Source organism: Neofelis nebulosa, chromosome 10 (assembly GCF_028018385.1).
Source record: "Neofelis nebulosa isolate mNeoNeb1 chromosome 10, mNeoNeb1.pri, whole genome shotgun sequence".
Classification (NCBI taxonomy): domain Eukaryota; kingdom Metazoa; phylum Chordata; class Mammalia; order Carnivora; family Felidae; genus Neofelis; species Neofelis nebulosa.
The window spans coordinates 57,776,465-57,801,527 of record NC_080791.1 but is presented as its reverse complement, the minus strand read 5'-3'; the positions used below and the strand labels follow the sequence as shown (position 1 = coordinate 57,801,527).

The following is a 25,063-nucleotide window of genomic DNA, read 5'->3' as shown; positions in this document are numbered from 1 at the left end:
GTTAGAAGGCCAGATATGGAACACCAGGCAAAGTGTGTCAACCCCTGTTCTAAAACAGTAATGATCAAACTTCTGAATTCTGCTACCCACAGTTAGTGTCCTCTCAAATTCAAATAAATTTGCCATGTCCCCATCACATGCCTAAACACCATGTTAAGTGTTTCCAAACTTTTTAAATCTCAATCCCTGCAACAATGCTGTGAGGGAAATGTTTTAGTATATTCAATTTATAAAATAGGATACGGAAGCTCAGAGAGGACAAGTGAACACCAGAATTGTTTTTTAACCAATTTCTCATGTCCAACTCTAGTGCTATTTCCACTAGATCACACTACCTCTCCTTCTTTTCACTGACATTTACTTGGGAAACAGAAATCTCTAATTGCTACTTATTTCCTTATTCCATAATCTTTTAAAATCTGACTTCTGTCTGTAAAGCTCTATATACAATTTTCCAAAAATTCCAATGACATTTAAATAAACACTCACACAAGTATTATTGCAGCAACTGATATTTAAATATAGAGAAAAAATGATGCAGGCACCTTAGAAAACAGTCTGGCAGTTCTTCAAAGTTAAACATACCTACCCTATGGCTGAAATTCTACTCCTAGGTATATACCCAAAAGAAATGAAAACATGTTCACAAAAAACCTTGTAAGTGAATGTTTACGGCGGCTGCCATTATTCACAGTGGTCAAGAAGTGGAAATAAACCAAATGTTCATCAACTGAAGAATGGATAAACATGTGGCCTATCCATACAATGGAATATTATCCAGGCATCATAAGGAATGAAGTACCGATACATGCCACAACAAAGATGAACTTTGAAAACATCACGCTACATGAAAGAAGTCAGTTACAAAAGGCTACACAATATATTATTTCATTTATATGAACGGTCCTGAATAAGCAAATACATTAAAAACAGAAGTTAAATTAGTGGTTGCCAGGGACTGGTAAAGGGTGAAAAGGGGTATGACTGCTAATGGGCACAGTGCTCCTTTTTGGAATTAGATAGTGGTGATGGTTATAAAATCTTGTGGACATATTAAAAAACACTGAATTGTTTACTCTAAAAGGGTGAATCTTATGACATGGGAATTATATCTCAATTTTATTTTATTTTTTAAAAATGAGAACGCCAGGGGCAGAGAGAGAGAGAGGAGGAGAGAGAATCCCAAGCAGGCTCCATGCTGTGAGGACAGAGCCCGACCTGGGGCTCGATCCCACAAACCGAATCTTCACATTGTGACTAAGGTGAAATCAAGAGTTGGACACTTAACCAACTAAGCCACCAGGCACCCCAAATTATATCTCAATTTTAAAAATAGGAAAAAACCCCACCTAGAATCCTACACTTCAAATTTTTTATTTTTATTTTTGAGAGAGAGAGACAGAGCATGAGCAGGGTGGTGGCAGAGAAAGAGGGAGACAGAATCTGAAGCAGGCTCTAGGCCCCGAGCTGTCAGATGCGGGGCCTGAACCCACAAAACGTGAGATTATGACCTGAGCTGAAGCTGGATGTTTAACCGACTGAGACACCCAGGTGTCCCTACTCCAACTGTTTTTAATTTTCCTTATTTTTTCCCAGTCATTGATAATACATGTATGTATGTGTATTTAATTTTAATTCTTGTTTGTTATCAATCCAAAATCCATTTTTCCATGAGGCTATACAATTATGTAATTTTGTCTTTTACAGAAACAAAATATTCTACTAATAGACTATAATTTTAATATTTTTGAATACATTGTTTTCATTTTTTCAACATTAAAAGTGTATTTCTGGGGTGCGTAGGTGGCTCAGTCAGTTAAGCATCCAACTTCGGCTCAGGTCATGATCTCGTGGTTCATGAGTTTGAGCCCTGCATTGGGCTCTGTGCTGACTGCTCAGAACCTGGAGCCTGCTTTGGATTCTGTGTTTCCCTTTCTCTCTGCCCCTCCCCTGCTCAGGCTCTGTCTCTTTCTCTCTCAAAAATAAGTAAACATTAAAAAAAATTTTTTTAAAGTGTATTTCCATGACTAGACGTAAGCATATAGCTTCCCTCTCTTTTTATGGTATTTCCTTAAGATAAGTTCCTAAGGGTAGAATTACTTAGGTAAATGATATATGGCAATTTTAGGGCTCTTGAAACACAATGCCAAATTGTCTTGCAGATCTAAGGTAAATCTGTACCATTATCAGAAAAGTAACCATACTCACTTCACTATGAAGTTACTACCATAAGGTGCCACTATTTTTTAATTTATTATATATAAAAATATGAGAAAGAAAATGTTACATTCTTTCATTCAGTTGGAATTCTTTTTTTTTTAATGTTTATTTTTGAGAGACAGAGCGCAACTGAGGGAGGGGCAGAGAGAGAGGGAGACAACAGAATTTGAAGCAGGCTCCAGGCTCCCAACTGTCAGCACAGAGCCTGATATGGGGCTTGAACTCATGAACCATGAGATCATGACCTGAGCCAAAGTCAGACACTTAGACTGAGCCACCCAGGCGCCCCAGAATTATTTCTGGACTCTATTCTGTTCCACTAACACATTTATGCGCTTGTTGTTGTTTTTTGTTTTTTTGGCTTTTTTTTTTTAGCAATCTCTACACCCAATGTGGGGCTCCAACTCAGGACCCAGAGATCGAGAGTCTCCTGCTCTCCCGACTGAGCCAGCTAGGCACTCCTGTGCTCATAGTTTTGGAAGAAGTTCTCACATTTGATAATGCTGTATATCTTTTCTCTACCTGTTTAAACTTCTGTATTTTAGAATACATTTGAAAAGGTAAAACTCATGAAATTCCTAAGTGATTTGAATACTCAGAACTTTCTAGGAAGCACTCCCAAAAAGTCTCGCTCAGAAAAGGACCCTTCCATGTTCTTTCCACCATCCTGTACACATATGTAGCATAACACCTATCACACAGCATTCTACTTATTATTCTTCTATTTCCTCCTATGTGACTTCGGAAAACTATATGAAAGAATCATCTCTTATCTCTGTATCCTTAGTGGCACATAATACTGTATAAAAAGGTTGTAGGCACGAATGAACACATCAAAGATGCCACTTACGTGAGTCAAACAAGCAATTATTGCTTGGCATTATGTTAGGAGCTGTGGGAAAAACACAGAAAGTAGAAAACAATGTCCTGCCTCCCAGGGAATCTAGAAACTAAAAAGAAAGGGAATTAAAGGGAAATGACTAGTACATAATTTTAGAGATTGTGTAGGATTGTAACCAAACAATGATTATATAATTAATGTCATAAATTTAATAAAGAGTACAGAGAAGAATGAATGCAGTAGGAGCTGTGAAGGACTCTTGGCACTTCAGATGGGTAGTAAAGCACTAAGAGGATTTGGATAAGATACATTATAAAGACAGTGCCATTTGCAGCAACGTGGATGGAACTGGAAGGTATTATGCTGAGTGAAATAAGTCAGTCAGAGAAGGACAGGTATCATGTTTTCACTCATATGTAGATCTTGACAAACTTAACAGAAGTCCATGGGGGGTGGGAAGGGGAAAAAAATAGTTACAAACAGAGAGGGAGGGAGACAAACCACAAGAGACTCTTAAATACAGAGAACAAACTAAGGGTGGATGGGGGGGGTGGGGAAGAGGAGAAAATGAGTGATGGGCATTAAGGAGGGCACTTGTTGGGATGAGCCCTGGGTGTTATATGTAAGCCAATTTGACAATAAATTATATTAAAAAAAAAAAAAAGACTGGGTAAAAACATGAACAAAGGCATGAAGTGGGAATTACCATGATAAATGGGAGTCATGTACCTATCCATTCTACAAACAGACTCAACTACTTGTACTGAAAAAATTTTATTCTACGCAGCAAAGAATTAAAATATTTTTACCTGGAGTTCTCCAAGTTTCTTAGATGTTGGTGAAACAATGGTAAAAAATCCATTGATGTGATGGGTTGGAGAAAGCTGAGCTAGTCCACTGATCTGAACTCTACCAATTGGAAGATGATCAAGCTTGGTGATTACTTCCAGCACCAGCACAGCCATATCTAATCAGAAACAATTATAACATACACAGATATTTTTCATTTACTTTCTTTTTTCCTTGGAGGTGGGTATGTATGAGAAAACTTTTTTACTTAAATTATTTTATTTTCAAATAAAACATGCACCTACTATCAGGGTTGGCATTAGGGTGACCCTGGGTATGTCACTTTTAAACGCTGAAACCCAAATTCATCAGAAAATGAGAATACCCACTGCCTGCATAGTAGTAAATCCCAGGGGCTTCCTCTCATTCCTCCTACTGTATTTTCATTTACCTTAAACAAAAAGTTTTTAATGATTTAAAATGTAAATATTTTCTTATGTATTAAAAAAAATCTTTCTGTCGTTAACATGTATTTGTAATTGTCCTAACTTCCCGTTGGAATAAGGTAAAATAGATACAAAGAAAGGAATAAAACAAACCACCCTACCTACTACACAGGATTGTTTTAAACATCAAAGAAGATGTTGGACTTGAAAGTATTTTATAAACTGTAAAATGCTAACATTTTCACTTGTTCCTATAAATTATCCTTACTTGAGGAATTAATATACTCTGTTTTATTGCCTTGCTCTTTTCAACCTGGACCTATTCATGTTTCACACTAATTTGTGGCAATATATTCATTAGTTTACCTTATACATTTTCTTCTTTTTCTTTTTTTTTAATTTTTTTAACATTTATTTATTATTGAGAGACAGAGAGAGACAGAGTATGAGCAGGGGAGGGGCAGAGAGAAAGGAGACACAGAATCCGAAGCAGGGTCCAGGCTCTGAGCTGTCAGCACAGAGCCCGATGCGGGGCACGAACTCACAAATTGAGAGATCATGACCTGAGCCGAAGTCGGACTCTTAACCAACTGAGCCACCCAGGCGCCCCTCTTCTTTCTTTCTTTCTTTCTTTCTTTCTTTCTTTCTTTCTTTCTTTCTTTTCTTTTCTTTTCTTTTCTTTTCTTTCTTTCTTTCTTTCCTTTTCTTTCTTCTTTCTTTCTTTCTTTCTTTCTTTCTTTCTTTCTTTCTTTCTTTCTTTCTTTCTTTCCAACTGGCAGGATGGAGTTTATTTTCCACTTGGTGCAAGGCACATGGTTACAGGTGTCAGGAAGGCTTGTATAATAGAAAGAGTGGAGTTCTCTCAACTTCCTCTTTGGTGTTTTGCTGTTTTGATATAAAAGAACTCAACTGCTTCTGTTTGCTGTAGCCTGCCTAGTCTACGTAGCGAAGAGGAGGTGAGAAGAAGGGCTCTGATGAACCTAGCACCTCCTGAAGCCTAGTGGTGGCCACTCATGATTGCGGCCCAGTGTGGGCTTTGTCAGGCTGGCCACCAGGCTGCTTCCTCGTGGCTTCCAGAACCATGCACTTTTCTTTCTTTTAAATGAAATATGCATATAAAAGAGTACATAAAAGAATAAAGAAACAAATACCTACCACATAGCTTAAGAAATAGTTACACTTTTCCAAGTTTTCAGTTAGAGCATATATTCATGTGAACTAATGTTTGATCTCTTATGTCTTCATTTTCTAATAAACACATCATACTCATGTCCATAGCTGGGCCATCACTTACAAGGTTCACCTCATCCAACTACTATTCAAATCCTACCTTCAACAAAGCTTCTTTCTTTTTTTTTTCAATATATGAAATTTATTGTCAAATTGGTTTCCATACAACACCCAGTGCTCATCCCAAAAGGTGCCCTCAGTTTGTTCTCAGTTTTTAAGAGTCTCTTATGCTTTGGCTCTCTCCCACTCTAACCTCTTTTTTTTTTTAACAAAGCTTCTTTCTTAACTAGATTTATAAAATTTTATTATTGGCTCATTTGGTGGTTAACCCCTTCAATTTAATAAGGGGAAAATTAAGGCACAGGAAGATAAATGCTTGCTTAAATTCAAACAGCTAGTTAGTACACAACAGAAGTAGGATTCTGGTTTCCTGAGAACTTATGATAGTGAGTTCTTAAGTTATGATTCTCAAGTTCCTATGATAATATTATGGAATATTCATTTAGTACTTACTATATGCACCAAGTAATCAGACATTTAATTACTTATTGTTTGCCACTGGTCACTACTATTTCATATGTACCAGTTTTGTTTTTTTCAACTGATCCTTTTGACCAGAGATTACGTCTAAAGCTTCTGTATTCCCTACAGTGCCAAAAACTTTACATTTTTACAAGACTCACACCTACAATGTGCCAGGTACTGGACCAATCAGTTCACAAAAATTTTTTCATTTAACCTTTTCAATAATTCCTGCCGGTAAGTGCTATTATCCTCATTTAACTAATAGGACACTGAGGCTCCAAGATTTTAAGGAACATCTCAGCATTGTACAGCCATCCAATCCTGAAGCCAGAGTTCCAATTCAAGACTGACTTCAAAGCCCATGTTCTTCTCATTCAACCAGGCTCTTCATGAAAAAGCAAAGTGAAAGGGCAGCTATCTGATCCCACTTTTAACAGATGAGGGAAAGGGGGATCAGAAATGGGAAGGGACTTTCCCCAAATCCCACAGCTGATAACACCAATCTAAAGTTCAAATGTCAGGTCTAATGCATTCTTTATCATACTGCAGGATGCTCAAATAAATGTGTGATTTACTATCATATTAATAGATATTTTCTCTCTTACTGAAAACATTTTTTTAATGTTTATTTATTTATTTTGAGAGAGAGATCTGGTGAGCAAGCAGGGGAGGGGCAGGGTCGGTGGGGAGAGAGAGAGAGACAGAGAGAGAGAGGGAATCCCAACAGGCTCCGTGCTGTTAGTGCAGAGCCCTACACAAGGCTCGATCTCACAAATGGTGAGATCATGACCTTAGCCAAAATCTACAGTCAGACGCTTAACCGACTGAGCCAGCCAGGCACCTCTCTTACTAAAGGATTTTTAACCACTCTTCATTTGTTAAATTAGGCTTATAGTACCCAGATTATTTGTGAGTATCCTATAACAGTACTTAACATTTCCTACCTAGTATTGTAACTAAACTACTCTGTGAATTTAGTTAGAATTAGATACCACTCTGATTAAATTGACTCATTTTTGTAATTCCCCACAGTGCCTAGCACAATGTCTAGCATATGCTAAGAGTTCAATATATATCTTTAGAATAACCAAATGTTTTGTTTTTTATATTGTGATATTTTCAAAAAAATTTTAATAGAATATAAGCTTCTTAGGGACAAGTTAACCTTTAATTAACCTCTGATTCTCCAGTATTCTTAGCCCAACAATGTTTACATGATACCCGATTTTTTTTTTTTACTTGAAACAGATTGATTTGATAAATAACCCACCATCCAAAATGTGTTTATGGGAAAGCCTGACCTGAATACAGAAATAACATAGATTTAGAATGCTTTCTTTGAACAGAAATGAAGAAATCTTGTCTCCTGGTTTCTTGTAATGGGACCCCTTCTTGGGGTGGGTTAGTCAGTTAAGTGTCTGACTCTTGATTTCAGCTCAGGTCATGATCTCACAGTTCATGGGATTGGGCCTTATGTTATACTCTGTGCTGTTAGCACAGAGTCTGCTTGGGATTCTCTCTCCCTCTCTCTCTTTGCCCCTCCCCTGCTCATGGGTGCGCTCTCTCTCTCTCTCAAAAATAAATATTAAAAAGGGATCCTTCCCTTCCATGAAAACCTATATTACTAATTCATTAAACCACTCACTTAACCATGTATTATCTTGTACTTTTAGTAAAGTTTATACATAGACATATCTATCTATCTATCTATCCCTTTCTTCCTTTAACATGAGTCCCAGAGCAGAGACTACAGTTACTACTAAAGAAGCATGGGGTAGTGAAAAGTGCATGAGTTTTGGCATCAGACCGAAACTGGTTCAAATCCTAGTTTTGCCATTTATCAACTATGTAACCTTAGAGAGTATTCATTTTATCTTTACACCTCAGTTTCATTGCCTATAAAACACAGAAAATATTTTTCTTGTAGGGTTATTAAGGATTAGAAACAATATGTATCAACTGCTGGCACATAGTATACTCTCAATAAATGGCGGCTATTATAAAACTTCTTTCACTTAATAATTAACAATGCCATAGATACTATGTACACGATAATACCCTTTGCTAACAACATAACATACATTTATTAGGCCTGAAGCTGAAATGATAAGACAAAAACATACCAGTTAGATAAGAGGTAAACTGCTTTGGACCACAGCGAACAGCATAACGTGTAGTTGTTCTGACAGCTTTTGGTTCAGTCTGCAATGCGTCCCTGGGACAAAAAAGGGTTCCATCTGATGTTTCTCCCCACCATCTCACTCGGACAAGTACACAAGTGGGAGGCTTTGCAATCTTCCATATGACTTTATTAACAGTAAGTCTCAGAAAGCAGCGTAGCTGGCCTTCAACCAGAGGTGGAAGGCTTGTAGATGGAGAAATGTCACTCAAACCTGTGGAGGAATCCAAAAACACTAAGTCAAAATTCAGACTAAATATAGAAACATATAATCTGCTTTTTGAATGAGAACACACACAAATATTAGTCTCTACCAGGAGAACATTTATCCTATAAAGAGCAAACCAAACCACAGAATAACTTACCGAGTCACTTAAGCCACTTTTTTTTTTTTTTAAGTTTATTTTATTTTGAGAGAGAGAGAGAGAGAGAGAGAGAGAGAGAGAAAATGAGAGGGAGCATACACATGAGGGGGGCAGAGAGAATCCCAAACAGGCTCCACAACATCAGCGTGGAGCCTGAGATAGGGCTCCAACTCACAAACCATGAAATCATGACCTGAGCCAAAATCAAGAGTTGGACTTGACATTCAATCGACTGAGCCACCCAGGCACCCCCACCTAAACCACTTTGATAACTAATTCATATTCAGGGTCTGATTCAAGTTATTGTAAGTAAAGAACATAATACCAGCTTAAAACATGTGAAAACAAACTCCTCTTTAATTGAAAGCTATCATTTCATGCAAATTAAAACCACAATGAGATATCACCTTTCACCTGTCAGAATGGCTAGAATCAAAACGACAAGAAATAACAAGTGTTGGCTAGGATGTGGAAGAAAAAGAACCCTCATGCACCACTGGGAGGAATGTAAATTAGTGTAGCCACTATGGAAAATAATACAGAGGTTCCTTAAAAAATTAAAAATAGGGGCTCCTGGTTGGCTCAGTTGGTTAAGAACCTAAGTCTTGATTTCGGCTCAGGTCATGATTTCATAATCTCTGCGCTGTCAGCAGAGCCTACTTGGGATTCTCTCTCTGCCCCTGCCCAGTTTATGCATGAGTGCTTTCTCTCAAAAGAAATTTAGAAACAATTAAAAATTTAGAAAAAATTAAAAGTAGAAATACCATATGACCCAGTAATTCCACTACTGGGTATTTACCCCCCAAATTCAAACACTAACGAGAAAAGATATATCCACCCCTATGTTTATTGCAGCATTATTTACACTAGCCAAGGTGTGGAAGCAACCCAAGTGTCCACTGATAGATGAATGGATAAAGAAGAGGTGGTACACGTACACAATGGGTTATTACTCAGCCATAAAAAAGGACAAAGGGGCGCTTGGGTAGCTCAGTCAGTTAAGTGGCCACCAGATCATGATCAGGTCATGATCAGGTCATGATCACGCAGTTCGTGAGTTTGAGCCCCATGTCAGGCTCTGTGCTGACAGCTCAGAGCCTGGAGTCTGCTTCAGATTCTGTGTCTCCCGCTCTCTTTCTGTCCCTCCCTCGCTTGCACTGTCTCTCTCAAAATAAATAAATATTAAGAAAAAAAAGAATGAAATCTTGCCTTTGAGACCAGATGGTCCTACAGAGTATTATGCTTAAGTAAAATAAGACAAAGAAAGACAAATTCACCTACATGTGGAATCTTAAAAAATAGCAGAAACAGATCCCGAAATACAAAAGAAAAACAGGTGGTCACCAGTGGGGAGAGGGGAAGGGGGATGGGCAAAATAGATGAAGGGAGATGGGAGACACACACTTCCAAGTATGGAATGAATAAATCATAGGGGTAAAAGGTACAGCATAAGAAATATAGTCAATGGTATTGTAATAGCGTTGTATGGGGATAGATAGCAGTTATGCTTGTGGTAAGCACAGTATAACATATAGACTTGTGGAATCACTGTTGTATACCTGAAACTAGCATAACATTGTGTGTCAACTATACCTCAATAAAAAAAAGATACCATTTTAAAAATACAAATATAATGATACAGTAGATAGGTTTTTAAAATCTCAGAAGTAGTTGAAATTTTTCTCCCAAGTACTGTTGTTTATTGTTGCAAAGTTCAGGTTTTAAGATATGTTAGCTCTGCCTCTCTTACTTTAAAACCATCACTAAACATGAAACAGCAATAACTCCTCCCTTCACTCAATGCTCAAATGATTAAGCGTTTCAATAAAGACCGCCTTAAATTTTGTATTTTCTTTCCGGCCAACATCATTCAGTCATTGAAGACAGACACTATCATCTTCAGATTCTGCCATTATTTTTTACTCCAGCACTGGGCTCATAATATTCATTGCTTTTATAATATTTATTGGCTTCTGATTTCAGACAGATAATAAATGTAAACAAGGCATTTAATTATGACTTTCTATAAAACTTTCCTTTAATGACCCTGATGGTCTTCCATTCATAGTTATCTCCTAACCATGATTTAGAAGAAATTTAAGAAACTATTCCTTTATATCTATACAATAGAATATTATTCAGCCATAAAAAAGAATGAAATCTTGCCATCTGCAACAACATGGATGGAGTTAGAGAGTATAATGCTAAGCAAAATAAGTCAGAGAAAGACAAATACCATATGATTTCACTCATGTGGAGTTTAAGAAACAAAACAAATGAACAAAGGAGGAAAAAAAAAAAGAAACAAACCAAGAAACAGACTTAACTGTAGAGAACAAATTGATGGTTACCAGAGGAGAGGTGGGGGAGCGGTGGGTGGGTGAAATAGGTAATGGGTATTAAAGAGCACACTTATGATGAACACTGAGTAATGCACAGAATTGTTGAATCGTTATACTGTATATCTGAAACTAATATAACGCTGTATGTTAACTATACTGGAATTAAATTAAAAACTTAAAAAAAAAAAAAGAAACCATTCCTATATTACACACACCTTCCTATTCCTCTTTTCCCTCAGAGAGTGGTCATGCCTAACAAGAAAATATACTGGAGTATATCAGATCAAGAAATCTATATAAAAGTTTTTGGATTTCTAAAGCGAACACCTTCTCTGCTCTCTATAGCTGAAAAAGACCCACCATAATCTTTACGTATAAGTAGTTTCAATATAAAAATAATACACAGGTGTGTATATGAGCATTACTGCATATATAGATGGTATAGCAAGAAGGGCATTCTTATGTTATTTCAATTTTTATTTTCCTCCTATCAACCAAATATGCTTGACTGTTTGACATAGGGAGCACTAGCATTGAATACATCTGTGCTTCTATTTCATATCCTCCCATCATTCTTTGCAGGAAAAGTCACTGCCTCAAAACTGCCTTAGTTATCTTTAAAAAGCTTGGATGAGATACTTTCTCAGACAGTAGGTTGAGTCCTCAATCTAAAGACCTTCTCTTGCTACACACTCTTTCATCCTCTCAGATCCTTCAAAGATCCTCATGCCTTCACCTGCACTCTACCTCACCTTGGCACTCCCCACTTTCTTCTTCTCTCCTCCACAACTATCTTTCCCAACTCCTGCCTGTAGCCCTTCATACTTCATGACTGTCTTATGTTTGTTTGGCTCATTCAACTAACATTTACAGTAATGCATACAACATGATCTTTGCCAATTAGAATTACTGACATACCACCTCTCCAACTTGTTTCTTTCAGTACGTGTGGAACTCCAAAGCTATACCCTCCCACACACAGACACACACACATTTAACTTTGCTATCAAAAGTACTCCTAGGTCACAGGGATGTAGAAGTACAGCACAGTGAACTACAGTTAATAGTGCACTGTATATTTGAAAGTTGCTAAAAGAGTACATCTTAAAAGTTTTCATGACATGAAAAAAACTTTTAGTAAGTATGTACGGTGATGGATGCTAACTAGACGTACTGTTTGATCACTTCGCAAATATACGGGAATATCTAAACAATTGTACAACTTGAAGCTAAGATAATGTTACATGTCAATTACACCTCCCTTTAAAAAGTTTTTAAAATCCTGGAATTTTTTTATTTCCTTTCTTTAGAAGCGTCCTGCTGCACCCTTTTAGCCCTCACCTCGCCCCATTTATTAGTCCGCTTTGACCCCCTACCTCAGTACCTATTTCCTTCCCTTTCGCTGGAGGGGTAACTGCCCTCTCTAACCTTCAGATTCCTTGGTTATTTCCCCCTTCCTACTTCTCTCCCTCCCTTTTTACAGGCGGGTGGGGGAGTCTCCCTGGAATTCTCTACACCTTGCTCCCAACTCCACCTTATTATTCTTTCCTCAACCTTTGGTCTCTCAGGTTACCTCTCTTCTTGCGGCCACGGGCTCCGACAGGCCCCTGGCCTTTTCTTTGTTTCATGACGAGCCAGAGCTTTTCTTCACCAACTGAACTCCGGCTCCAGCACCCAAGCCGTAACCTCCCGCCATCCCTTCCCGAGGCGCCTGAGTTCCCCGGCAACCGGAGCCGCTGGGCAGCCTGGGAAGCAGGAAGAAAAAGCTCTTCCTCTTAACCGTCTGAAAGGAGCGGTGAAAAGGAAAGGCGCCAAAGCCTTCTTCCCGCAAATAGACTACAACACCCAGGATGCTTTGCTACACTACCTCTACGAGGTTGACAGCTGTCGCCTTCAGCTGCGCAAGCGCAAAGGGATCTGCCCTTTGAGGACTTCATTGCCCAGGATGCATTGCCTTTAGGAGCGCTTGTCTTTCCGGCGAGGGTCGATGAGTTCTCTGTTGGTCTGAGAGATCCGTAGACTCCGTTACCCAGCTTTCTTTGTGAACTGCTGTTGCGTACTTCCGGTGGAATCGCCGAGGAGAGGGGGTGGAGTTTACGGAGCCGGTGGGCGGTGGGCGGTGCTGCCGGTAGCTGGGTGCTGTCCAAAGGCACTGGGCGTCGCTAGGGGAGCGAGCTGTGACCGGTTGGGCCGCGCTTAGCGTGGGACGAAGCTCCGGCTACTGTTTGACTACCTGAGGCCTCCACTTCATGTCGGCCCTAGAGAAGAGCATGCACCTCGGCCGCCTGCCCTCTCGCCCACCTCTACCCGGCAGCGGGGGCAGCCAGAGCGGAGCCAAGATGCGAATGGGGTACGTGACCCATACCCCGTCTCCCTAGAGGCCAGGCGCCGGCCATTGGAGAATGGTGTCTCTGGGCGTTTAGAGTGGCACGGTAGGGGAGGCTAAGGATGAGAGCGAATGTTGGCGGCGGCCTGGAGACATTTAGATGGTGTTGAACGTAGATTTGGGAACTAGGGGAGGCGCCAAGTCAATGGAAATTGGAGGACAAATAGTATTGAAGGAAGGAGGGAATGAGGCAAAGATTGAGGAAGCTGAGAGGGTAATTTAAGAGATGTAGGAGGCACCTCCAGAAGAAGGGATGGATGAGGTTTGAGGAAAGGTGGTAGAGGTGAGAAAAGTCAGGGAATAGCTGCCAGGGAAGGTTGAGGAAAATGGGGAATGACTGACAGAAAAGTTGAGGGAATTTAGGAGAACAACTAGGGAAAGATTTGGAAGTAGTAAGAAGACGGAAAGAACTAGATACTAGAAAAGCTGAGGGAAGTGGGAACACCTGAGGCAGGATTGGAGAAGGAAAGAGAACTAGGGAGCAGAAGGTTCTAGAGAGTGTCCTTGGAGGTGTAAGAGGAAGATTCAGGGAGTGAGGGGTTGATTAGATTAGATCTTTTAAGGGAGAATTGAGAAAGCCTGAGAACGGGACTAAGGAAAGATGGGGAATATAGCCAATTAGACTGTTAAGAGCAATGGGAATGTTCTGAGAAGTGAGGGTAGGGAGTAAGGGTAGGAGTGATGAGCTGAGAGAATGACCATGGGCTCTAGAGATGGAGAAATGACTGGGAACGGGGTTTAGTGAATGGAAGTGCTGTAGATATAGTCTGGGAAGCTTAAAGAGGAAATTTGGGCAGTTGATTTTTGCCAGGCAAATAAGTCTGATGGAAGCTATGTACTGGTTTGATAAGACTCAGAATTAATGAAGCATTGAGAGTAGCTGCTTATAATATTTTGGGGAAATCCATTTACTGGGAAGGCAGGAGCTGTGTTGAAGAGACAGTTTTGGGGAATTTTAGGTTGTTGAATGGCTTGTGTCGGTTTAGGGGGTACCTGAGGTATAAGAGAGGATGAGTTGAACATGGGAGAGGTAATTACTGGAAAGTAGAGACAATTGAGTAGGCAGTTGGTTTTCAGGGGTATTTGTGGTATCAAATAGTATTCTGCAGACTAGTGACTACAGAGAAAAGGGGTAGAAAGAATGAATAGGTACGAGGTAGCCAAGAGGGTGTGTTTGGGATTCTAGAAATGGGTTGATAGATATACTGTACTTGGAATAAAAACTAGAGAAGAGGAATCTTAGGTTCTAAAGAAGTAATATGTACAAAAACTGATCAAAAAGGAGATGAGGACGGTAGATGCATAACTGTGAAAGTAGGTCCTTGGAATAAAGAGAAAGGAGAATCCTATAAATTATAAATTAAAACAGTGGGATAGAGAGGTGGTGAGAATTGGGGGTGGTGGTTGAAACAAACAGGGAAGGAAACTAAGAATTGAAGTGGAGACCTGACTATGATGCACAGTAGAAAAGTGAGAAAACCTCGACAGAAGATAGGTAGTTGATGCATAATAGAGGTGGTAGAAAGCCTCGTAGAAGGTAAGATGGATATTGTTTTGGCGTTAAAAGACAGAAAAGTAAGACTGTAACATGAATAAGGAGGATGTGGAAACTGATCCGTGACAGATTATTTGGGAAAATTTACCTGGAGTATAAAATCAATGTAACATTTATCATTGGTATATATGTCTTAGTGCCTTTTTTAATCTAAAATTTGGTCCTTTAGTACACAAGCCCTCTTCTGTAAAAATATATAAAAATATTAGGTTTTTAATAACTATACATGCTGTAGATAAATTTAGAGGTCAGCCTCTCACTTTGTTAAAACAAATTCTCTGAAGGTGAAAAACTGAAGAAAAGCAGTAAAAGAAAATAAAGGGAAAACTTGGTGATTAGAAGATTGTATAATTGTTAGTAACTTACCCTCTTTATTTTTTAAGTTTGTTTATCTTGAGAGAAAGAGCACAAGCAGGAGAGGGGCAGAGAGGGGAAGAGAAGATCCCCAGCAGGCTCTGCACTGTCAGCCTGGAGCCCAGTGTGGGGCTCCAACTCATGGACTGTGAGGTCATGACATGAGCCGAGATGTTTAACCGACTGAACACCCAGGCACTCCAACTTACCCTCTTTAAATAGATGCTTTGGTCTTCTTTGTTAACTGCTTGTTCTGGAAAATAAACTTATTTAGGAAGATGCTTCTTTATAATATTATGAAGAAAAGAGCATGTGTTGGTGAATTTTATGTGCTCCTCAGGTGGCTTGTTTTCCTATATTTTTCTTTTCTATTTCCTTATTGAAACATAGGCAGGCCTCAGCCGAGTCTAAAGTTAGTGGTAATATACTCTCTCCCTGTGCTAAAAAGAGAGCTTTGAAATGGTTTCACTGTATAGTTGAGGAAACGATTCAGAGAATTCTGTATTCTGTAGGTAAACGTAGAGGCAGGAGATAATATTTTTTGTGAATAAGAAAACAAACTCAGGGTGCCTGGGTGGCTCAGTTGGTTAAGTGTCTGACTTCAGCTCAGGTCCTGATCTTAGGGTTCATGAGTTTGAGCCCTGCATTGGGCTCTGTGCTGACAGCTCAGAGCTTGGAGCCTGTTTTGAATTCTGTGTCTCCCTCTCTCTCTGCCCCTCCCCCTCTTTCTGCTCCTCTCCAACTCACACTTTGTCTCTTTTTCTCTCAAAAAAAAAAAAAAATTAGAAAAAGAAAACAAATTCAATTCTTCTTCATACTAAGGCAGTAGAAGCCTAGTGGTAGGGCCAGTAAAGACTGAGACTTGAGTCTCTGAGACCCATTATGTTTTTTTGGATTCATAGTTGTTATCCTGGCAATACTTAATTTGAGTTGTGTTTCTTATTTCATTGCAAATACTCTAGGATTCAGTCTTTCTTTTTTCTCAGGTTTGATTTATGAAGTCTCACTTCTACCAATTTTAAAGCATTCTTCTTTATTTCTTCTTCTATTCATTCATTTGCATTTTTCTTATCTACCCATCTTTTTCCATTCTCTCATCTATCTCTTAATTTTAGGTTGGACCTGTTCATTTGACAGTCTCTTATATGACTTTTTCAACAGTTTTTCATAATCTCTTGCCTTTAATTTCACTAAACCTTGTTTAGAGGTATTCATATATTCAGGGTGGTTTTGAGTTTGTGGTTTTTCTTGAGTTCCCATAATGTAGTTTTTCAAATTAGACTTAGTAATTCCAGAGTATCACTAGTAATGTAAAAACAGCAAGTACTTTTTTTTTCAAGTAGGTACCTTGTGAAAGTCATTGTAGTAATAGCTTTATGTATATTACTTTATTATTTTTTGTATGTTATTTTATTTAATCTGTTCACAACCTTGCAAGGTATATATTTCTCTGCGTTTATAAGTCAGGAAACTCAGACTTGAGATTAACAGTCACCCAACTAGTATGTGGCAGAACCAGGGTTTAATCTAGGTTTAGTCTCTAGAATCTATTCCCTTTTCAGAACACCAACAGTTTTTCTTGGGTAAGCCCTGAAATCCTGGTTTCATTGTTCCTTGATAGAAGCCAGTAGATGATGCCAAAAAACAGTGGTTTTGAAGTTTTTTATTAAAGATTTTGGAGCTACTCTGATTTGGGATCCCTACTTGCAACTGGTAGTTTAGTCTGTTAGAGTTGCCCATAACAAAAAAATACCATAGACTGGGTGGCTTATAAACAACAGAAATGTATGATAGTTCTGGAGGCTGGGAAGTCCAAGATCAAGGTGCCGGCAGATTCTGTATCCAGTGGGGACTGTTTATTGGTTTATCGATGGCATTTTTCTTGCTGTGTCTTCACATGGCAGAAGGGGGAAGGAAGCTCTGTGGCATCTCTTTTATGAGGGCACTAATCCCATTCATGAAGGCTGTACTCTCATGACCTCATCACCTCTCAAGGCCCCATATCCAAATACCATCACATTGGATGTTAGGATTTAACATGAATCTGGGTTTGGAGGGGGGAGCGGGACACAAATGTTTAGTCTGCCGCATCTGCTGTGCTTGAGAGGAGTATGTTTTGAAAATCACTGCTTTAGTACATTCTGTTACCATTAGAGAGACTATAGATTATTAAAACCATTCATTTTTCAACACAGTTTTGGTTTACCAATAGTACTATATTTCTGTAATTATCTCTTAACAGTTCTACAGTACTTTAACTGGAAGGTATATATTAGTGCCTTTTTGTATTATTTTATGAGGTAAATTAGGGCAAGGGGTAATATTTTCTCTTAATGAGAAAATTCGAATGTTCTTTGACTTGCCTAAAAAAACAGAATCATCAAATGGCAGAAACAAGATTCAAACCTAGACTTTGGGTTTTTAGTCCATTCTTGTTCTTGTTTTACTTTTAGTTCTTGTTATACCTTGGTGTAGAAATTGTTGTCTTTAAAGTGATAAGGAGATCTGAGTTTGAAGCTCAGCTTAAGTGTTTACTTTGGTCAAGTCATTTAACCTTTTTTTTGTTTTTTTTTTCTTTTAATCTCTGCTTACTTTAGAGTGCTATGAGAATGAGATAATACATGAAAAGCACTTATGCTTCCTGACATAAGCTCTTACAGAATAACTAGTAAATTATTTTATATTGAAAACCATGAGAAAGGCTTCTTCTTTATGAAAACTGTGAGAAAGGCTTCTTTATGAAGTAGAAGCTCTTTTTTGAATTTTTTGTAATATCACTTTTTCCCTTTAAGCTTTCTATTAATCTGTATCTGATTAGATAGTCCTTCGTTCAACTTCTTAAATTTATAATGAATATCAGGCCTCCTGGGAAAGCTTTAAGGAGCCATTCGAACAAATGGGGAAATAAAGGACAAAGCTTGCTCAAGCTCACATATTGAGTTGCAAATTCTAGTATTTCTGTTTTTGTTAATTAATTTTTTAAAAAAAATTAAAATTCATATGCCATACAATTCACCCTTTTACAAGTTTACCTACCATTCATTAGTTTTTAGTATATTCAGGGCTGTACAGTCATTGTCACTAATTCCAGAACATTTTCAGTATCCCATAAAGAAACTACTTACCTGCTACCAGTTACTTCCGCCTCCCCCAACCCCTGGGAACCACTGTTCTATTTTCTGTCTTCATGGATTTGCCTATTTTGGCATATAAATGAAATCATACAGTAAGGGGCCTTTAAAAAAAAATTATTTTGAGAGAGAGCATGCACACGAGTGGGGGAAGGGTGAAGAGAGAGGGAGAGAGAATCCCAAGCAGGTGCTAAGCTTTCAACACAGAGCCCCAGGCAGGGCTGGATCTCACAAACTGTGAGATCATTACCTGAGGTGAAATCACAGGTCAGATGCTGAAATGACTGAGCCACCCAGGCACCCCAGTAAGTGCCTTTTGAGACTGGCTTTTTTTACTTTGTATAATGTTTTCAAGATTCATCCATGTTGTAGCATGTATCAATACACCATTTCTTTTTATTGTTGAATGATATTCTGTGTAGATACAGCAAATTTTACTTGTCAGTTGCTGAACACTTTGAGTTTCCTTTTTTTTGTTTTGCTATTATGAATAATGCTGCTATGAACATTCACATACAAATCTTTGTATGGAAATGTGTTTGGATTTCCTTTTGGTAAACACCTAAGAATGGAATTGCTGTGTTGCATGGTAAGTTATGTTTAACTTTTTAAGAAACTGCCAAACTGTTTTCCAAAGTGGCTCTTTGAAGCTTTCTGTGTATTCAGGATATTTCTAAGTGTTAAAAATATTTTCCAAGTTGCTTTTTTACTTTGCTTATAATGTATTTTGCTATATAAAAAGGTTTTTTTTTTATTTTAATGCACTCAAATCTATCTAGCATGTGCTGCTTCTAGATTTTGCATCACAGGAAGACATTTCCTTCACCCAGGTTATAAAGGAATTCTTTTTTTTTTTTCTAAAAAATGGTTCCATTTTTTACATCCATTTTAAATTAATCTTGATGTGCAAAGTGAGGAACAGATAGATCCAGTTTTATCTTTATCCACAGGTTTTCCAGTTGTAACACCATTTATTAAAACGTTCTTTTTCTATTATATGAATTTCACCTCAATAAAAATTAGTCATTTTCCCCATGGATTAAAATGATGTTTTTGTCAAATACCAAATTTTCACATAGATATGGATCTGTTTATTTTCTTTTTTATCCCATCATCTTCCTATTTTTTTTAACTTTTTTTAAAGTTTATTAATTTTGAGAGAAACAGAAAGTGTGCCATCAAGGGAGGGGTTGGGGGGAGGGGAAGAGAGAGAGAGAGAGAGAGAGAGATTGAATCCCAAGCAGGGATTCAAACCCACAAACCCTGAGATCATGACCTGAGCCAAACAAAGTCAAGAGTCCGGACACTTAAACAACTGAGCCACCCAGGCATCCTGGCCTGCTTTTTTATTTATGTGCCACTACTACCTGTTTAACTACAGAGTTATTATTAGTATGTTTTAGTAGATGGTAGAGGTAGCTTCTCCCTCATTCTTTTTTAAGATTTTCCTGGCTCCTTTTACTTGCTTATTCTTACAAACTTTTTTTTTAAAGTATAGTTGACACACAATGTTATATTAGTTTCAGGTGTACCACATAGTGATTCCTCAAGTCTATACTTTACCCTGTGCTCACCATGAGTATTGCTACCATCCATCACCATACAATGCTATTATAATACCATTGACTATAATTTCCTATGCTATACCTTTTATTCCCTGTGACTTATTCATTCTATATCTGGAAGCCTGTATCTCCCACTCCACTCACCCATTTTGCCCATCCCCCCATTTGCCGCCCTTCTGGCAACCATCAGTTCTTTGTATTTGTGGGTCTGTTTCTGCTTCTTGTTTGTTTATTCATTTGTTTTGTTTTTTAGATTCCACATATTAGTGAAATTATGTGGTATTTGTCTTTCTCTGTCTTACTTCTTTCACTTAGCATAATACCCTGTAGGTCCATCCATGTTGTTGCAAATGGCAAGATCTCATTCTTTTTTATGGCTGAATAATATACAAATAAGCTTTCTAATCAACTAAACTAGTGCCAGGAAAAAAAACCCGTATAGTATTTTTATTAAGATTACATTAAATATGTAAATTAACGCAAAGTAAACATTTTTATGATGTTGAGTCTTTGAGGAAATATGATGTCTTTCAGTGTGTATGAATCCCTTTTGAAGGAAAAATATTTCAGATCCCAAGTATTGGCCTAAGTTCATCTAATGTAGTATCAATTATGTACAAAATAAACTAGGGATAAATTCCTTATGTGTAAGTAAATTCCATTTTATTATAGAATTATAAAACTCAGTAGATTTGTTTTTAAAATACAGTCCTACAAAACTTCCCAAATTCAAGTTAGCAATATTACATTAATGTGAAATAATCTTATTAGCTGTTAACAGTTTATTGTGCTTTAAACCAAAAGGATATTTATTATTAATAGGAAGTTCTAGCATTGATTCAGTCATTCAATGATATCAGTAAGGACCCTGTGCATCCTTAATTTTGCCATCTTAGTGGTGTTGGATTTTCCTTCTCTTGTCACCTTTTGGTTGCAAGATGGTTGCTGCAACTCTACTTTCATCTTACCTTTATTCCATCTTTCCAAATGAAAGGAAGGAACTGGAGCAAAGGCCTTTTCCTAGCTAAGCATGCCTTTTGTTTTGTTTTGTTTTGTTTTCTGGAAAGGGAAATTCCCTAGCCAATTTTTCCCTTAAGTCTCATGGTCCAGAACTGGTTTACATGTCCATTTTAAGACCAATCACTGGCAGTTGGGAATGGGATTACTTTGACTGGTTTAGACCAATTCTGATTCATTCCCCTGGGCTGGAGGAAGGATAACAAAATCTCCCCACTAGTTACTAAACAATTTGGAATTCTTCTAGGGAATAGAGAGTGGTGGGAAGTGCAGCAGGAATGTCTGGAGTAGACAGTAAACAGCATGTAACCCAAGGCCTAATGTTAACAAGTGGGGGAGATTAATCTTTTGACTGTAAATTCTCTACTGTTTTCACTCAACAGAGGTATTTGATCTCTTCTTTTGTCTCTCTTTCCACCTTGTGCCAGGTTTGAGCCCCTTGACCTGAGCACTTCTGAGTAAATGTCCTTTATTCCATTGCTGCTGGGCTTATTGCTGACAAATCTGTTTCTTCTCAGTGTCCCCAAAATTGGATAATTGGATTTTGTTGTTGTTTTTTAAACTTAATGAGCCTTCCTTGTTATGTTACTTGATGTCAGATTTGAGAAAACATCTCTGGTTGGTTAGGAAAAACTTACTCCTTTATGTCATAAAATAGTTTCCTTTAGAGAAGAAAGTATTTTTGGTTTTTTTTTTTTCAACGTTTTTTTAAATTTATTTTTGGGACAGAGAGAGACAGAGCATGAACGGGGGAGGGGCAGAGAGAGAGGGAGACACAGAATTGGAAACAGGCTCCAGGCGCCAAGCCATCAGCCCAGAGCCTGACGCGGGGCTCGAACCCACGGACCGCGAGATCGTGACCTGGCTGAAGTCGGACGCTTAACCGTCTGCGCCACCCAGGCGCCCCAGAGAAGAAAGTTTTAATTAATAGTGCTATTTAAAGGGCGGTCCAATTATATGCCACACTTAGATGTTCCTCAACAGTTTTGACAACCACTCCCAAGCACATAACTACCAATATATTTTGATGATTGAATAAGACGTTATGTTGAAAATTCTAGTTGTCCAAACCACAGGAGAAGGCTGAAGTTATTTTTTTTTTTTCAACGTTTTTTTATTTATTTTTGGGACAGAGAGAGACAGAGCATGAACGGGGAAGGGGCAGAGAGAGAGGGAGACACACAGAATTGGAAACAGGCTCCAGGCTCCGAGCCATCAGCCCAGAGCCTGACGCGGGGCTCGAACTCACAGACCGCGAGATCGTGACCTGGCTGAAGTCGGACGCTTAACCGACTGCGCCACCCAGGTGCCCCTGAAGTTGTTTACTCTGACTCCTTTTCTACAATGCGTCTGTGTGTGTTCTTTGCTATGGACTTTTCTTGGTGTAAGTGGAACTCCTGTCTCTGTCACTAATAAGTCATGTGGCCCTGGTCACTTTATCTTTCCTCTTTCTAGAATTCACTATCATGGTGTAGTAGCAAGACCACTTTGACACCAGACATACTTGAGTTTAAAATCCAAACTCCAGTGCTACTGAAAGTGGCTCTGGGCAAGTTATTTTACATTTGAGACTATATTTCCTTGTCTTTAAGATGGGGACACTTGGGGCACTTGAGCCCCTCAGTCGGTTGAGTGTCCAACTTCAGCTTGAGTCATGATCTCACAGTTCGTGAGTTCAAGCCCCACATCGGGCTCGCTGCTTGTCAGCCTGCCAGCACAGAGACCACTTTGGATCCTCTGTCCCCCTCTTTCTGCCCTTCCCTCACTTGCGCTCTCCCCAAAATAAATACATATTAAAAAAAATAAAGTGGGGAAACTTTTGGGGTGCCTTAGTGGCTCAGTTGGTTAAATGTCTGACTCTTGATTGCAGCTTAGGTCTTGATCTCAGGGTCGTGAGTTCAAGCCTTGCATTGGGCTCCACACTGGGCTTGAAGCCTACTTTTAAAAAAAATGGGGAAACTTTTCTTTTGGAACTCAAAATTCTGTTTGACACATAATAAACAGCTAATTTTTCCCTTCCATAAAGAAAGATGATCTCTAATAGCCTAATCCAGTGGGTAGTTTTGAGAATCTTTAAGTCTGCTGCTTTAATAACATGCCCTTATCACTAGTAATGAACACTCCAAACTACCATGACCCAGACAGCCATCTGGTTGCCATCTTTCCATTCCCTTCAAAGTGTTCCTAATGAAGACATTTTTTTTTTTTTAAAGCAGTGATGCCTTGATTTAAATAGCTGACTGCAATTAAACTTCAGTTTTTTACTTCCACATACTCCTAGACTAGAGAATTTGTGACAACAGTGACTAGGACTGCTACTGTGCAGCTCATGACTCATTCATAACTCCCTTAACAAATTTAAGCAGCCTAGTTGATGTTGAAGTTATTATGCCTATTTGGATTTGAGACATTCACCTCAAAACATACAACTTTTCTTATTCCTTGTTCTCTAAATATGTAGGGAATTTTTTTCCTTCTTTCCTCCTATTCTCCCCTCCTTTCTTTTTTTTTTTTTTTCAACGTTTTTTATTTATTTTTGGGACAGAGAGAGACAGAGCATGAACGGGGGAGGGGCAGAGAGAGAGGGAGACACAGAAGCGGAAACAGGCTCCAGGCTCCGAGCCATCAGCCCAGAGCCTGACGCGGGGCTCGAACTCACGGACCGCGAGATCGTGACCTGGCTGAAGTCGGACGCCTAACCGACTGCGCCACCCAGGCGCCCCCCCTCCTTTCTTTCCTTAGCAATTAATCATATAATTTTGTTGGTGGTGGTCATATCGCCTAGTAGACATCTTCATGTAGTAGGCAAGCTGCATCTCTTCTATGACCTCGTAGCCTTCTGTAGTTTAACACTTATCCTTCTGACTTGTAATTATTGGTTGACTGTCTATAAGACCATGAGCTTCTTAAGGGTAGGGGTTGTGTCTTAATTTCCCTGATTCCTAGTATGCTGGCTATTTAAGTGCTGACCTTTCCTAGACATATTTGGCCTCATTTTTTGAGAACAATCTTATTTCCTCACCAGTTCCATTAAGATGACATAACTAAACCTACATTCCCTTTCTTCTGAAATTTGTTTCACTTCATGAAATAATAGAATGTATACTTTATTTCAGCACTGGCACTTAAGTGTGTTGTGAGTGCTTCCAAATACCTGGTCTTAATTTGAGATTTAAAATACTCATATGGTAGAAGCTCATGCCTGCAGTTAGTCTCTTTTATGTAAAGATTCATGCCTGGTTTTGGTTTTATTTTATCAAAATTTAACAGTTTATCTCTTCTTTTGTGATGCTCTAAACCTGAAAGCAGTTGTATTACTGTAAGAGAATAAATGTCAATTAACAATTATTTTTGGAAGACCTGCATTTTATAGGATTGGTTTTTTCTGCCCTTGCTCAATTTATCCCTTATTGTCTAAGAGTGAAGACTATTTTCCAAGGAGGTGGTACCTGTACATTAGTGACTCTACCATAAAGTGTAGGGAGCAAGCAGTCTGCGATTAAAAGCTATCCATAGTCATGTTCCAGGCATTGTCAGTTCCCTAAATGTTTCTTGCACTTACTAATTGCCAAGTTTATTTTATTAGCAATGCCTCCGATTTCATGTTTTCAAGTCCTGTAAAACCCACGAACCTCTTTCAGACTGTTCTAGCTCATTCACTTGTTCCGTGTCTCCTCTGAGTTCTAAAACACTTTGTCATTTCCACTCAATTATTGTGCATTACTACTCAGTATTGCATTTTAAAAAATTGTTATGCCAAATTTATCTATCATAATTTTTGTGGTAATTTAAGTTGGCAGATACCATAATTAAGATAATAATTTATCTTTCATGGTAGTTTTTTTTAAGTTACCTCAATAAAATAGAAAGTTTTGGAGTGCAAGGGCCTTTGTTTTTATTTCTTTGCATCTTTTACAATAGCACAGTTAAATAAATTTTTTTTTTAAGTTTATTTATTTTGAGAGAGAGAATGAGTGGGCGAGGAGCAGAGAGAGTCCTAAGCAGGCTCCATGCTCTCAGTGCAGAGCCTAACGCAGGACACGATCCCACAAACCATGAGATTGTGACCTGAGCCAAAATCAAGAATCAGACGCTCAACTGACTGAGCCACGCAGGTG

At 38.5% G+C, this 25,063-nt stretch overlaps 2 protein-coding genes across 13 annotated transcripts in view; one reads left to right on the top strand and one right to left on the bottom strand.

The window, feature by feature from the left end:
* The window catches only part of C2CD3 (C2 domain containing 3 centriole elongation regulator), a 144,567-nt gene extending 131,596 nt beyond the window's left edge, over window positions 1-12,971 (bottom strand). For 9 of the 11 annotated variants that reach the window (XM_058687784.1, XM_058687791.1, XM_058687786.1 and 6 more), the window contains exons 1-3: window positions 12,805-12,971; window positions 8,175-8,444; window positions 3,871-4,028 (exon numbers count right to left, since the gene is read on the bottom strand). In XM_058687784.1, coding sequence (XP_058543767.1) covers window positions 3,871-4,028; window positions 8,175-8,444; window positions 12,805-12,874 — 498 coding nt within the window. In that variant the 5' untranslated portion in view covers window positions 12,875-12,971. Of the gene's footprint in view, window positions 1-3,870; window positions 4,029-8,174; window positions 8,445-12,510; window positions 12,780-12,804 lie in introns of those variants that run through there. The other 2 variants (XM_058687785.1, XM_058687787.1) reach the window with 1 other exon arrangement.
* Window positions 12,972-13,049: 78 nt separating this feature from the next.
* The window catches only part of PPME1 (protein phosphatase methylesterase 1), a 90,234-nt gene continuing 78,220 nt past the window's right edge, over window positions 13,050-25,063 (top strand). Inside the window, exon 1 of one of the 2 annotated variants that reach the window (XM_058687800.1) lies at window positions 13,050-13,287. In XM_058687800.1, coding sequence (XP_058543783.1) covers window positions 13,187-13,287 — 101 coding nt within the window. In that variant the 5' untranslated portion in view covers window positions 13,050-13,186. The remainder of the gene's footprint in view (window positions 13,288-25,063) is intronic. The other variant, XM_058687801.1, reaches the window with a different exon arrangement.